Source organism: Hippichthys cyanospilos, chromosome 7, assembly GCF_059441005.1.
Source record: "Hippichthys cyanospilos isolate Australia breed blue-spotted pipefish chromosome 7, RoL_Hcya_1.0, whole genome shotgun sequence".
NCBI classification, from domain to species: domain Eukaryota; kingdom Metazoa; phylum Chordata; class Actinopteri; order Syngnathiformes; family Syngnathidae; genus Hippichthys; species Hippichthys cyanospilos.
Window position 1 is genome coordinate 19,628,073 of NC_142375.1, and position 16,424 is coordinate 19,644,496.

The 16,424-nt window shown below is 37.6% G+C and overlaps 1 protein-coding gene and 1 long non-coding RNA gene across 2 annotated transcripts; one reads left to right on the forward strand and one right to left on the reverse strand.

Moving 5' to 3' along the window:
* Positions 1–795: 795 nt before the first annotated feature.
* micall2b (mical-like 2b) lies at positions 796–12,045 on the forward strand. Its single transcript, XM_088418524.1, has 16 exons — positions 796–1,118; positions 4,085–4,133; positions 5,217–5,358; positions 5,430–5,617; positions 5,700–5,827; positions 6,923–8,068; positions 8,137–8,318; positions 8,911–8,968; positions 9,044–9,150; positions 9,256–9,311; positions 9,482–9,605; positions 10,372–10,474; positions 10,652–10,725; positions 10,810–10,924; positions 11,144–11,190; positions 11,344–12,045. The coding sequence occupies exons 1-16, from the start codon at positions 976–978 to the stop codon at positions 11,412–11,414; spliced, it is 2,733 nt and encodes a 910-aa protein (XP_088274650.1). The 5' UTR covers positions 796–975; the 3' UTR covers positions 11,415–12,045.
* LOC148421486 (uncharacterized) lies at positions 9,448–10,468 on the reverse strand. Its single transcript, XR_015866045.1, has 3 exons — positions 10,325–10,468; positions 9,621–9,669; positions 9,448–9,523 (listed from the first exon to the last, which is right to left on the reverse strand). It is a non-coding gene; the product is annotated as an uncharacterized LOC148421486 (long non-coding RNA).
* Positions 12,046–16,424: the final 4,379 nt, after the last annotated feature.

A 16,424-nucleotide genomic window follows, 5' to 3' on the forward strand; every position in this document is an offset into this window, starting at 1 on the left:
AAATAAAATAAATAAGGCAACATCATATATTATATTATTTACAGTAATTCTGTTTTTACAGGTTTTTGATTCATGCAAAAGATTAACATATACAGTGTTCCCTCCTTTATCACTGGGGTTTCGTTTTCTGACTTGCTGGTGTCTGAACATGACCTGTGCTCAAGGCTCAGGTAATAACCAATCACGGTTCACCTGTTGATCATGTGACATTCATCATCTGAGCTGTGATGTAATTTTCACAGCTAGTGGCAACATGTGTTTTGAAAGTATTTTAAACATAGACATAGCAGTGTTTCCTCATTTATTGTTGGGCTTTCGTTAAGAAAAGGTACAACATTTATTACAAATTTATTCATATTTTTGTGTCTGGTCTGATTTAGAAGAAGGAAATATCAGGAACAATAGGGGAATAAACTTACAATAAAGTTATGGCCATACATGTAAACACACCTTTATTTTTTTTGGTATAAACAAATAGTCATAAATTATGTTTTAATCTGGTCTGGCTCAGAAGAAGGTATAATATCAAATAAAATATGGAGGTAAACCTACAATAAATGATCATAAATTAAAATTCACGTTAAAAACTTCCCTTGCTTTTGCCTACCATATAAGAAGTTATGGTCCTAAAAGAAAATCCCCACGGCGTGAAGACAAAAACTGAACCACGATGTAGCGGGGGAACACTGTACGTAAGGTTTCTGAAGAGGGCGGGGGGTTGTTGTTTGAAACACTAACGCGCATGCGCGCGCTAACCGCGCCCTCTTGACCACGTCACGACCGACCTTCCACAGGTGACCAGTTCACTTCTGTGTTGTCACTCGAAGGGATAACATCGCCCTTCGTCGAGTGCCCGCAAGCTCCAGCGTGGCCTTGAAAAAACAAACAAAACAAAACCCCCTGTAGGCAAGCCCGGCGGTGGGAGCCGGGGACTCACCACCGCGGCGAGCTTGGCAGTCCACCGAACTCGGCGGGATGTCGGCGGTGAAGGCTCTCCAGCAGTGGTGCCGGCTTCAATGTGACGGCTACCGGGATGTGAGCGTCACGAACATGACCACGTCGTTCAGGGACGGCTTGGCTTTCTGTGCCATCATTCACAAACACAGACCGGATCTCATGTGAGTACGACCAAAAAAAAAACAAAAAGTTTGACAAGTTTAGTCGCTCCAAGTTTCGTTGCTTAACCGTGGGAGCGTTTGCTGTTTAAAAACGAGGAAGGAGCTCGAAGGCTCAGTCTTAATTATTTTGAAGTCGGTCGAAAAAGTACTCCCTCTGCGTACTTAAGTAAATGTTCCAATACTTTGGATTATTCAAGCACTTTAAGTCATTCAATCCCCAACACACAGTTTTACGTTTTCTAAGACTTCAGACATTCAATCCCAGATTCAACTTTTTTTTTCCTGAATGAGAGTCGTGAAATGGCTGGGTAAATAAGTACTAAAGTAATCATTCGGGTAATCCAGCACCAAAGTGATTATTTTGGGTACTGTAGTCAATTACTGTAGGATTAGTAATTGATTAGTACTTGAAGTAATCAATTTCTTTAGGTAATAAATACTAAAAGTCATGAATTACTTGAGGTTCTAAAGTCCTCTAGAAACAAATGACTTTAGCATTTAATTACATAAAGTAATCAAATGTTAGCCCTTGATTTCCTAAAGTAATTTATAACTCAAGTAATCTATTAGTTTAGTGGAAAATTAATTGAACAGCAGCCATTTTTAGACCTTTCTTCAGCCAAACTTCACCACCAATCACTTTATCGCATGCACACGTGCACCTTACAAATCCTGCACAGTGCAGGAAAGCTGCTAACTACATAATATTTTGCACTACATGATATTTTGGACTATCATCCTCATATGTATACAGTTTCTTCCACTCCCTCTACTCCATGATATGCTCAAAATGAAAATCTATTCATTTATTATTTGATTTGTATTATCATGTATTATTCATTTGTAGTATTACTATGCATATTACAATGAAACTCTTGATTCTTCAATCTTGAAAGAAAATAAAAGAAATATATAAATGTCTAAAATATGTATTATTTCCCCACAATGGTTTCCAAGTAGGGTAATTGAGATGACTATATTAGGACTTTGTTTGATCAATAATTCATAATATCACTTATCTGAATGCATTTTTATTTTTGGAGCAATAGCAGAGTTTAAAAAAATCCACACTATAAGACCTGAGGACCATAAATGGTCCCCATTATAATAGTGTTTCAATAATTAATGGAATATTTTTTGGGGTGGACATTTAACTCTTCAAATATTTTAACTATTATCGGATTTAATAATAGATATTAAAATTTGTGTTAGGTCCTTTGATAGGTCATAATTCATAAGCACTGATTTTATTGCATTATGTTTGGAGCCAAGACAGTATTGAACTAAGAATTATAGATTCTCCCGCACAACTTAAGTGCCAAATTAAAAAGTAATTTTTACTGTTTTGATAATGACCAAACTGCAGACAATGCATTTTCCCTCAGTTATTGACATAGTACTTGTAAATACAAGACTACAAAAATCATTTTAGATGTTTTTTTTTCCTTCCAGACCAAGAGTCTAACTAATATTGGTTTAGGCTTTTATGCCAGCAAAATATGTTCCGATAGCTTTATTAACAGAGCAGCTAACTTAGTCTATGATAAAATAATTTAAAAAAAAAATCTTGGAAGTAGATAAATATTTTTTTCAATTTGAGATGATGATTTTTAGGCTCAATCTGGACATATCAAACAATTCTAAGACAATCTTCCTTCTCCAAATCTATGGCCTCAATGTTAAGATTCACATTATTCTTCACCACTCCCCAAAATCTCAATCCATCAACATCTCAACTGAATCACTTTCTCTTTCTCTTATTTACGTCCTTTTTATGTAATCTGTGAATGTGGAAAGCCCAGAGTAAGAAATAGAAAGTACCAGCTGTTCATTATCAAATATTAAAAATAATTACCCTACTCAAGTAAAGCACAGATACTGTGAAAATCTCCATAAGGACAATAACAGAATATTTGTACTTTGTTACTACTCTCAGCTGAGTAAGCGCTTGTATTCCCCTTCAACTTCTAAAAAGAGAGCCCTGGATTCTTCGCAATTACAATAAATGGATTTATTGTCTTTTTGCATTGGTATGACAGCCTGCAGTTTGGCCTCTTTTGCAAAAACACCCGCTGCTTCCTTCTGTGCCAAGATAAAGCGTATCAACTCATGACTCATGTCCTTTCATTAGAAGCGCCGGCACAGTCTTAGGAGATGCAGTTCAATAACCATTTCCTTGGAAAGATAATAATGCTCACTTTTCCTCAATGTTTAATTCATGTCAATATCATGAGAATTCTGAAATTTTGAAACAGCTGGGTATGACTTCTGAAACGACAGTACTAAAAATCCGGTTTTATAAATTAGTAAGGTTAATGGTAAAATGGGAGGGGGTGTATTTAAACACATTACCGCCACCTATAGGTCTGGAATGGAAAAGTCACCTTGTGATGATGAGTCACATTTGACAGAGGTCCTTATTTTATTTCTTGGCATTGAAGTTGTCTTTGTAACGACCTTTTTTTTTTGTCACTGCACTTTTTGTTTTGGAATGCTTTGTAATTACAATAGTGACAATAGCATGGAGCAAAATATGGAAAACCCCACATGGATCGGAGCTCACCTTGTTGAAACTTGACTGCATTAAATTAGAAAAAAAAAGAATTCATGGAACTCAAGTGATGTTTTAAACAATTTTTTTTTTGGGGGGGTAGTTTTGTGTATGAGTGATAGTGTGTGCATGTGTGTTTTAGAGGATGATGTGCTCATACCTGTGTTTGATATTTTTTCTGATATCTCAAGGGCTTGTTCCAACATCTTCCCTGAACCTGTTTATCTGTAGCACGCTACAAAACATTGCTCTGCGTCAGTGATCTTACTGTAAATGTTATGATCATCCAAAACCGTAAGGCTTTATAGACGTCATTGCCGCTTGACCATGACTCAATCAGCCACATTCTGTCTTTAGAATTAACAGATGAGGAAGTTCACAAATGTTTCCTAATGTTTGTTTCCCCTCCTTGCAGTGATTTTGACTCATTAAAGAAAGAAAACATCTATGAGAACAACAACCTGGTAAGAAAAACTTGAAATACTGTATTTTTACGGTCGTGTAGGGAAGAGTCAATCCTGGCTAACTATAAACCATGTGACTTTTTATAATGAAATTTGATATAGTATTTCTGAGTGGTGTTGATGGGGAAATTCCGAAACAACAAATTGAAGATAATCCTAGAGAACATGTGCATTGACTGTGAACTAAGTAGTACTCAGATGAGGAGATTCAGCATTAAACTGTCTTGCACCATTTGAGTTTCCTTTATGGGGGTGGGAGGGCTAAACTAATTTTTTACTCATGCATGAGTCACCCTCCCCCAGCTAAACAACAAAAATGCATCTTGCCAGGATCTCACAATTTCCAGAACAGCTTGGTGTTGTTTCTACAATTCCCATTCCATTATTTTTCCTTAACAGGGACTTTATTAGGACTCATGTAGACTGGGAAGTATCCATTTGAATAAGCAAAAATCTGACCGAGCGTTCAAAGCCGCATTTCTCGTTCCGCTTCCTAAATAATGTTAATTCAAAACAAGAGCACTGGTATTATATACCAGTGTGTTGTCACCATCGTGGCACCACCGAATAACAGTGAAGAGAATCACTATGTCATTAGTAAGGTTTCAACATTTCAGTTCCAACATTTGACATTTAAAATCTTGAACCACTAATTTTAAATGGTTCAAACACAGAACCTTGAGGAACTCCATCCAGTCAATCTGTCATTTTCAAATGCCATATTACTATTTACTGGTGTATAACAATTATGACTGGGAATTAAATAAAATTGATTATTTCTTCATCTTAAAAAGTGAAGATTTGAAAATGATCTAAATTTTGAATTTTGAAATCAAGATTTTGTGGAAACAGGTACTAACTACGTAGCATTACACGGATACTCCACCTTTTTGGCCATTTTTAGAACTTTTAGCTGAAAAATAAATACACACACACACACACACACATACATATATATATATATATATATATATATATATATATATATATATATATATATATATATATATATATATATATATATATATATATATAATCAACACAATGTCAAAATCTGATAGAGGAACCTGCTGATCTTTGCAGGCCTTCAGGGTTGCTGAGGACCAACTCGGGATTCCTGCGCTCTTGGATGCGGAAGACATGGTGGCGATGAAAGTCCCGGACCGTCTCAGCATCCTCACATACGTCTCTCAGTACTACAACTACTTCCAGGGCCGATCCCCGAGTGAGTATCACCACCTGCGTTTGAGTCTTTTCGTCTCACCGTGTTCATGGTTGTCTTCCATGTCTTGACAGTTGGTGGCGCGGCAGCAGTAAAACGACCCGCCGACCCGCCCGCCGACGGGCCGTCCGGGAAGAAGAACGCGCCGGTGATCTCGAAGGTGTTCCCTTCACCCAAGCCCGCTAAGGAGAACAATCCTCCCACTTCAGCGAACATCACACCACCTCTCCCCCAGCCGAGACAACCCAGAACCGTTACTCAGGTACGAGACAATAGCGAAATATTTCTCTTTGAAAAATGTCACGCAGATTAATACAAATTTTCCTAACCTTTTTTTTTTTCAGAACACTTCTCCTGAGAAACCCCATCAGATGGGAACGCTCAGTAACAAGTGCGTGTCCTGCAACAAGCACGTTCACCTGGTGCAGCGACAGCTAGTCGATGGGAAGCTCTACCACAGGAACTGTGCAAAGTAAGATTTATCCTTTGGAGTGTCGAAATGAAAAGATTACCTGGGCAGCTCAATTCAGGCTAAAACCATACCCGGTAATCATTTAATTCACTGTGAAAACGAATCAAATAATTGCTGGGCACCTTCAATGGCTTTCTTGAGAAAATGAAAACAAAAGAAGCAAGTATTACATGAAATCTTTTAGCCACAAGTGATGCACAGTCATTTAATATGTAGACTGAGTAACAGTTGAAAAGCAGCCACTAACTCGAGCTAATTACAGACGAAACTCCACTTTCACTCGACACCTGCGCCTTTTAAAGCCATGCTCACTCAGTTACAAATGCCGCGATGTAAACTGTGAGGACGGTGACTCTAAGTGGACAAAAAAAGACTTGCATGCATATTCTTTAACAGTATTGTGTCGGTATTGCTGTTTAATAATGAGTAATTAAGTTTTTTTTTATTCAATTACCTGATTGATCAATGAAATCATTTTAGTAAAAAACAAAAACAAAATAATACTACAATAGAATTCTTTAACATGTTGATGGCTGCACTAAGAAATTCACTGGGGCAAAAGCTTGGTTATTAGGGCAATGTTTCTTAATTATATTTTGCAAAGCCCCCCTAGGAAAGAAAACATTTTGCGCCTCCCCCCACTTACTTGCTGATTGTAAATAAGATAATCCATCATAAGTTTCATAACTATATCATATATTTTTTAACATGAACAAAAGAAAAAAAGCAAGATGACTAAACTCCAACAAATAGAGAAGGCTTAGAATTTAAAACAGGGTTTAAGTGTTAGTCCTATGTTTTAAATTCTCTATTTGTGAAGGACTGTATTAGGGACACAAATAATGAAAAAAAAGGTACATTTAAAAAAATATATATATATAAACCTAAATAATACCCTTAGTCTTTTTTTGCAGGTTTCTAGATTATGTTCAATAGTGCACAATAAACCACAATATGATAAAAAAAAAAATCCAACTTTTGATAAACTAATCATAAATGTGATTTAAGTGACCGGTATGAAATTCCCAACCCTAATATATATAGCACCTAATATTCTGCTCTTTTCCTGTGTCCTCTATATGAATTTTCCCCCAGGTTACTGGCCTCTCCAAACACAAGTTCACTCCTAAGGGATTCTCCTTCCAGCGTCCCTCCTTCTACAAGCTTCACCAAAATTAACAACGTGACACCCACGCCGCCACCCAGACTGGGCCCCTCGTTGCCGCTCCAAAAACCAAGCCCCCTTTCCAGCAGAACTTCATCTCCCCCTAGACCTGCTTCAAACCTCATCACACCTCCTACCCAGTCTCAGACTGCCCCAGTCTCTAAACCACCCGTTCCTCATGACATTACCGTCACCACCAAACCCGTTGCCGCACCTCGGACGTCCACCACCGCGGCCAAGACCCTCCAGTCCAAACTGAAATTTTTTGAGACAGAAAGGGAGACAAACAAACCTGAAATCAAGACTACAGATATTGCGCCTAAAGCGTTCAAGTCAGATGATCTTATTAAGAAAACACAAGGAGATCACTCCGTGCCTGGAAAAGTTGCCAAGGTGGTTATAATTCAGTCTAAGGTGATCAATGATGAGGACAAACCAGAAGACGGTCCACTCAGAAACTTTGGACATGTCACCAACATTGGCGCAAGTCAGTCCAAGACGCTCATTAATATAGACAAAGCAGGCGCAAAAAAACGTGACGACAGCCCGGGCGCGAAGGTCAAAAATGCAGATGTTGCTAACATGGGTCCAGTTCCGTCAAAGATGCACATTATTATCGACAAAGCAGGTGGAAAAAAACGTGAAGACAGCCCGGGCGCGAGTGTCAAAAATGAAAATGTCTTCAACATGGGGCTAAGTCAGTTCAAGATTCACATTAAGAAAGACAATGCGGGTGCAAAGAAACCTGAAGGCAATCAGAGTAACAATGTTGGCGGTGGAAATCTTGCCAACACGGATACAAGTCAGTCGAAGGTCCATGTTAGCAAAGACAAAGCGGGCGCGAGGAAACTCGAAGACAATCAGGGTGGGAATGTCAGAAACGGAATTGTTACAAATATAAATAAAAGCCAATTAAAGGAGAATTCTGATGAAGGCAAAGCAAGTCCGAAGAAACCTGGAATCACTGACGCTGGTAAGACCAAAGCGTTGGAGCCTTCTAAGAAGCTTCCAAAAGAGGAAAAGAGCAAAAACAGCAAGCTAACACCAAAGGCAGAACAACCCAAGAAAAGTGATGTGTAAGGACCCAAACTAATATGCTGATTTCCCCCTGGATAATTTCTAACGTTCATCACGTCTACTTTAGCACATCTCAGGTCCAGAATGTGAAGAAGGAGACGGATGTTGGCAGGGGGAGGGTGAGGCTCAAAGTCAACCCGGCCATCTTCGCCGATTTGCATTTGCCACGTTCCGACACCAGCCCGCTCAGAACCAGAACCCCAGAAAGAAACCCAGTGGAATTGAAACCGGCTTCATCCGACAATTCAGGTTACATTTTGACCACTACAATTTGTCTTTAACATTTTTTTAATGCAGTCAGTTGCAAGTTATTTTGCAGTCTCTTTTTTTAGGTGACTCAACTAATAATAAATGAATCATTAATTCAACTCATTAAACTATTTATACATCTTTTTAAGAGTCCACACATTCAATCTCAGGTACTTATATTTGATTTGTAATTTTTTTTCCCCCAAAAATGATCAAATGTTTGGCTAAAGGATGGCCTAAAAATATCTGCTACTAAATGAATTAAGTACTAAAGTAATCAATTACTTACGGTAGAGCTGGGCGATACAGGCAAAAATATAACAGTGATATTCTCCTATCATCCTGGACCATTACAAATTTAATATATTTTAAAACAAAGTAATCTAAAGATAAATAATTAAAAGATATAGACTCCATATGGTCTCGTCCACTCTTTAAGATTCCTGGGTTACAGTGCCCCCTGCTGATTTGCCATGCACATGACAGCCTATACAAGTTAACGCGGGAGGGAAGACAAATTTTATTTCAAATACTGTACACTATTTTTTTTATGCCACAATAACACTGATGTGTTTGTTCTTGGTACCAACAGAGAAGGAGATGCCCTCTGACTGGAGGTCCATGCTCAAACCTGTGCCCAAGGAAACGAAGTAAGTCTCCTTTTTTTTATATCATCTATTTCTCTTCAATATAATGGAGATAAACTTTTTTTTTTTTTGCTGCAGGTCTGCTGACTCATCGCAATCCTCCACAAAATTACCAACTAATCCCGCCATAGGCTCACAGTTATCAGAAGTGTCTCTGAAGCCTGTGAAACCGCCTTCTTCTCAAGGTCCAATTTAGCAAACATTTTTAAACATTCAATATTCTACATTGGATTCCTTGTGTTATTGCATAAAATTCCCCCGTTCTATCATTTTTTTGTTGGCTTTCTCAGGCATTCATAATGGTCACCCTTCAAACGCGACGACACCGGGATCAAAAGTCTTGAAGGTATCTTAAGTTGAAAAAATATTATGGGATGATTATGAGTTAACATAGTCATCGCTCACTTATATTTGTTTATATGAAACAAATATAGAATCAGCATTCGGATATTTGCTGTACAGGAATTTGAATAAGACTTAACTGTTTTTTTCACATTCGAACGTTTCCATGTGCAGACAAAGCCGGACTTCATTCCCAAAGACGCCATTATCAAGGAGCTGAAAGAGATTGAAGATAATCTCAATCAGTTGGAGAAGAGAGGAGTTGAGTTGGAGACCAAGCTACGCCTCAGCGAAGACGGTTTGTAGACCTCACCTTATGATGTACGGTCATTATAAAATGTCTCAACGCCCCTTTTCAAATGCTGTTTTGTGACATAAAAAAACAAGATCAATAATTTCAAAACATTTTCCAGCAAAAATGTAACCTGCCTCCTGTACAGCTTTGTTGTCTCAGACGTGATGATGACACTTTTAGACATCACTATTAATTGGTCTCTACCGCCACTTATTGTCTTGAAGTGACAAGTCAACAAAGAATTTTCTGTTTGCTGACATAGTTTGACCACTGTTCAACGGAATGTTGCAGGAAAATCAATGTCATAAATCCTATTAAAATGCATATGAAAAATTGTTATTATAATGGTTTTCTATGGTCCAAAATTTGGGCAATGATTATATTTGCACACAAAATCTCGCATGTCCAGATGCAACCACATAGAAATGTTAGAATTGTTGCATTTTGAAATTTGACATGTTTTAATCATTTGCTGGAAATTTCAGCTCTCTAGTGTTTTTTTTCCCCAGTGATTCTTTAATGATATAATAAAAAAATCAAAGGAATTTCCATAATTTGTACATAATCCCACAAGGTTTAAACTCGAGTCACTCGCAACGGCCGTGCATACTTGTGCAACCATATTTCCGCACCTCCCACCTCTGGAAAAGATTTTTTTCCCACAATTGCGTTGAACAGGTCATAGGTATTTACAGAGGAGTATATAGACTTTATTTACTCACTATATATGTAGAGCATCTGACTGGTTGCCCAACCGTTTGTGTGTCAGAGGGTGAAGACGACTCCCTGATGGACGTACTTATGGTGGAGTGGTTCAGTTTGATCAGGAACAAGCAGGTGGCCATGCGGCGGGAATCCGAGCTCGTCTATATGTGAGTAAACGCCAGACGCCATCGAAAATGCGGAAGGAGATCCAAGACCAAAATAATTAAAGAGTAGGAATAACATGTGTGAAGTATGATGATTCTTATACACAGGAGACTACCGTAAGACAGGAGACGAAGACAAAAGAATGTGGTCTAATAAATGTGTTGACACTGCGTCCATAGTGGTAAAACTCAGGACCTGGAGGAACAGCAGCCGAGTGTTGAGCAGGAACTCCGGAAGCTGATAGAAAAACCAGGTCAGGGCCAAACTTCCTTCCACTTTTTCTCTAAAACCTGACAGCTGCGACCGGAGGCTGGAAATGCGTCATGTGGTTTCACAGAACATCTGAAAACGTCGTTTGAACGCCGACGAGAAGAAGAGCTGATGAGCAAACTGGTGGAGATCGTCAACGACCGCAACGCCATTGTGGAAGGTCTGGACGAAGACAGGATCAGGTCTGCTTGCAAATAAACACGCGCTACTGCGGTGGGCGTGGCCCAAAATGAAGAAATCAAAACTGTTTCCACAACTGAACTATCTTTTCCCTGCCAGGGAATGTGTGTTTTTTTTTTTTTTTTTAAGAAATGACAAATCTCTACTGTTCCAAGGCTTGTGTAATTTATGGACAGTATTTGTGTTATTTAACGTCTCTGCTTCCTGTTGTGTTCTGTTAGAGAGGAAGAGGAGGACCAGGAGCTGAACAAGTTGATGGAGAATTTCAGTGAGTACCTCTCGAGAGTCCTAATATATATATATATATATATATATATATATATATATATATATATATATATATATATATATATATATGTATATATATGTATATGTTTTTTTTTTATTGTGTTGTTAAATATAACAAAATGTCCTCTCTCAGGTGTAAAAAAAACAAAGAAAAAATCCCCTATATCCAAACTGTTCACCTGGGGTAGCAAGAAGGAGGCGTGACGCCTGGCGGGAAACTTCTCTTCCGATGCTTTCAATGTCTCTTTGGACTTGGAGTGTGTGTGAGTGTGTGTGTATTTACACCGGTGGACAGTATGTTGGTAAGGCATCTGTCATCCAAGCATTTTTTGAAATCTGTTGACGACGTTGATGGGTTCAGTGCTTCAGATATAAATTTTAATCGGCTTCCAGTCTTGATCTGCTTATTGCACACACACTAGTTACTCCGCGGTGCCTCTTGCTGACATACTGTTTGTAAAAACAAGCATTAATACAATTTTGCTATTGCCGGTTCTTGCACTTTCAAACTTAGCTTTTAATCTTTTTAGCGCCTTTTTACTCTACTTTTATTTTCCTTTTAAATTTGGTATTAAAAAAATGCTTTGCCAAGTATTAAGATATGGGCTAGCTGTTGTGATCCATATTGGATCTGAAATAATTCAAAATCATGTGAAAGCTCTGATGCATTATTTTTTGCTCATGTTGACAAAAATAGTTTTGTATAAACCCTTTTAAGAGTAATGGGAAAAATAATTTTAAGCTGGAACTTAAGAGATTTTTGTCATTGGTGAAACTGTCCTGTCGCTGTAATATGCCATTATTGTAATTGTATTAAAAATATTGTTATGTATTACTTTTTTATGTCTTGATTGGTGTCTGGGGTATTGATTTCAGGGTGTTTGAAAAAAATCAAGAAGATGTGAGCAAAAAGAAGCATCCTAGTGTAAGGAGTTACAAAATAACACCACGACAATTAAGGAACACAATTTAAATAATATCCGTTCATTCTAAAGCTAATTAATCGCAGTGAACAGGTTGCAATTATGCTTTTTGCCTCTAGAGGGCAACATTTGCCTTTTTACTCCGTGCCTGTTAGAGCTTGTGTTTTTTTATTTGGATCATTAAGAATGAACATTTTAAACTAGAACGAACTACTGTAGTGTTATTTCAGAATTCATTCATTTTGTACTCTGAATGTTTACACCAATGAGTGTATTACAGTCTTTTGTTGGTTCATACTTCAATTGAATCGGGCTGCAGAAAAGTTTTCTGTTGGTACCAGATGATTTTTTTTTTGTTTTGTTTGTTTTGCATGCGGCAAAATATGATTATTTTCACTGGTTTTCGGATATGTATGATGCAGATGTATCCGCTTCTCAAAAAAATATTTTTTTTCCAGGCATTAAGGTCAGAAAATCAATTCCAACTCAAAGTGATCTTTGCCCGCTTTTTATGACGTATTTTTTACAAACTTGAAAAATGCTGTGATTCCTGATCAGTTTCTTACTTGTCCACCAGATGGCAGTGTTAGTCAAGCAGACAAATGGAAGAGTTTTTTTTTTTTAAACTACCATTAGCAGTTGCGTTTCCATCACAATTCAAGGCAAAATTAGATCCGTAATTCCACCATTTTATTTAAGTTCAATTTTCACTGTAGTTGTTTCCAAGTGTTTTTTTTTTAACCAGCTGGCGTCTCTAAACATAAGACAGATACCTATTTAAATAACTTGATTATTTATTGCCTGCTGTATTTACTGTTTAAAAGTTATAAACAAAATGTTTGTACAATATTTGTAAAAGGAATCATTCTGCCATTGTTTATCATTCACTGTCATGGCCAGAACTGATAGAGATGCACAGATAAAAATAACAATGACCTCTGGCCCCTTCATGTCTGCTCTGTTTCTACTGATGAAAATAGGTGGAGTCATACAGACGCTATTTTTTTGCCTGTATTTTAAGCAGAAGTGGTTAGATGCAAATTTGAGACAGTTTGCATTAAAGCACGTTACAGAAATGGCCAGACAAAGTGAAAGTTCACTTAGGGTTAAACAAAAAAAAATTGAGGCAAAAATAATGAGTGCAAAAAAATCAATATTAATTAAATTACAATATAGATACAGGAGGGGACTACTTGGTGTAAACGCAAAACTTTTTTCTGTGAAATTCAATGTTTTGAATTGTCAAGCAGAATAAAACTGAATATTGCGCTGCAAAAGATTATTTTGCGTTTAACTCAACATGGAGGTTCCTGGGGCTATTGAGTAAACTAAAAAATGAGGACAAAAAAACAAAACAAAACAAGATCTGAACCTCCAGGATTTGGTTTCTCTCAAAGGAAAAGCATTGAAAGAAGACACTAGGAAGCTGAAATTTCACCCAGAAGATAAAGTTCAACACTGCCCAACCACTTTAGTTATCAAACTACCAGGAGTGTGCCATTCCATGTCAAAAATATTGCGAGAATGATGCAGAAGAAAAGTAAAATTGAGTTATTTCCCGCAGGGCGCTAATATGCTGTCGCTAGCTTTTTTTTTTAAAAAGTAGTTTATGGTTCAGAAAGTGCTCTCGTTTTGTCATCATTTTCTCATTGTTTACCTCTGCGTCTTAGACGCCGGCCCTGGAAAAACCATCACAACCGAGGAAACTCCACACGGACCCGTGGATGTCGCCCGTGGCAACCCTTCGCATGTGGTCTGTACACACACACACGCACACATGTGTGCACACGCACGTAGGCAGGAAGCGAATCCTTTGAGGATTTTGCTTGACATCTTACTCTTTGTGTTTCTCTAAGTGTGTGTGACACGAGGCAGTCTGGAGATGATCGCTGTGTGTCAAAATGCGAGCATTGTACACACACACGGTTTAAGCTCCTTAAAGAAAAGATTTTTTTGTTGTTGTAGCTTGAGTGATGCGAACGGCAGAGAGGATGCACGCTCGATGAATCGCCAACGTCATCTATCAGGCCTCAAGCTTAATCACAACACTTTCAGGCTTTCCAACTGTTTCAATAATCTTGCTTGAATACTCATCAAGGGATACATTTTCTTTTCTTTTTTTTAGTCATTTTCTGCAGTTAAAAAAAAAAAAATATATATATATATATATATATATATATATATATATATATATATTTAGTAATTATTAATATTTGAAAGTTTTGGCTAATGGAATGTCTCAAAAAAGCTTGTAATAAATTAAATACTAAAGTAATTAATTACAGTCCAAAGTAATTGATTACTTGCATGAATAATTCATGCGCGAAAGTAATTACTGTAGTTACTAAAGTGTAATAATAATTCAGTATCTAAACTAATTGATTATTTCAGCACTTAGGTAAGTACTGTAATTACTTTAGGATTTAATGACCTAAAGTAATCAATTACTTTAGTATTTAATTCATTAATTACTTGCACTTATATATATATATATATATATATATATATATATATATATATATATATATTATGAAGCTGGGCACTCTGCTACCACAGTTAGGTCAACTTCAAAATAAAAGCAACATTTTTTTCTTTTAAGTTGTTAGCTCTTCCGCTGTCGCTTTGCTGGGCCTATGACTTTCCCAAAGAAGTTTCCCAAAATGTTTCTCATTCTGATATAATCTGTGGGTGAAATTTTGGCTCTCGAGTGACCGAAATGAATCAAAGAGAATTCAGTCAGTTTTCAAAATAAAATATAATTCAGACTTAGATAATACCATCCATTCATTTTTTTTAGCAGCTTATATCCACACAGGAAGGCCGGAGCAAGGTGGATTTGAGCTCGAGTCCCTGAACTGTGAGGCGAACGTGCTAACCACTTCTCCACCGAGCTGCCCATCTGATAATATATTAAAGGGACATAATTATTTCAGGCGTGGCCCGGTACCAGTTGCTCCACGGACCACTGGTTGGTGACCCCTGTTCTAAGTCATTGCTGATGTGTATACAAAGAAATAATTCTATTTGTTTCTTTTTTGTTTACATGATCCTCAAAAAATGATTTTAGTCAAATTTTCTTGTAAATATTGTATTCACATAATGTAATATAAAAATAAGGCTCAATTTGATCATTTGCAAATGCAGTTTTAGCTAAATTTCATAAAAGATCCTTTTGCAAGTTCTTTGTCTTTAAATTAAATTAGTTAAATGAATTCAAACAGTTTTAGAGGATTTCACACGGATTGCAATGCTATTTTAGCAGACATGAACTCTAGTCCGCGTAGTATTTGATTTGTCATAATTCAAATCTAGTAGGATTTCCTGTTAATAGAACGCTTTAGTAGGATTTCTCACACTATTTGCTTAGCTAAAATAAAATATTTTGATCAATAAAAATGAACTATTCCAAACCCGGTATAATTTCCTCCTTCTGGGTTTCTCCTCCGCGTGGACCAACACAAAGCATCATCTCTAGAACAAACAGCAATCAGTGCGTATTTATTAAGCCACGCCCCAGGCTCCTGCTCCTGCTCTCTGTGTGTTAATAGTGTAAATTAGCATACAAATGAGAGATGCTGTACGATAGAATCCACTCAGCTTCAATCTGTCCGCTGGGACTCCATGATTACCTCTCCTCGCTCCTCCTCATCTCTCTTTTCTCTGTATTTTTTTTTTTTTATCCCCTTGTTGTGCTTGTGGACGTCCACTATCATGGCCCGTGTTTATTTTGTATTGTTTGTTTACCTGTGTACACGCTGGCCTTAAGCATGCTTAATTGCGCTTGACTAATTTGCAAATAAGTGGCGAGCAGTTGGGGAATATTGCACATAGACACATGGGCCTTTCTGGAATCTTCCGTCTTGGTCTTCCCCCTTTGCCGCCGAGGTCCCTGGCCGGCTGAGGCTCGGCGGAGCGCAGCGGGAGGTGTTAATGATGTGGGGGCTCGCTTCTCTCTGCTGGGAGTCATGTGTTGCCCGCCTAGCTGCCGTCTGTCGCCGCGCGCGCTCAAAAACATCTTTATTCTTCACGTACTCTGTGTGTATACGCACGCGTACTTTTTTTTTTACACTTTACGCCTCTTCTGCATATTCAAAAAGCATGAATCCCAGAAGTCAGGCCGCTTTATTTAGCACGTCCTGTACGGGCGTTTAAACACATTTTCTTGTGCGAAAATAGGAAAATGTGTGATTGATTATAAGGTAATGTTGTTACATGGTTTAGTTTTCCAAAAGTTGTAATTAGGGCTGAACAATTTAATGCAGATTGACATCATCATGTAGTGGATTGTTAT

Bases quoted from the DNA above. Each gene is read 5' to 3' on its own strand.
- micall2b (XM_088418524.1), top strand. From the start codon at position 976: ATGTCGGCGGTGAAGGCTCTCCAGCAGTGGTGCCGGCTTCAATGTGAC. The intron at 4,134-5,216 runs GTAAGAAAAACT...TGATCTTTGCAG, and splicing joins TCTATGAGAACAACAACCTG to GCCTTCAGGGTTGCTGAGGA. The intron at 5,359-5,429 runs GTGAGTATCACC...ATGTCTTGACAG, and splicing joins CTTCCAGGGCCGATCCCCGA to TTGGTGGCGCGGCAGCAGTA.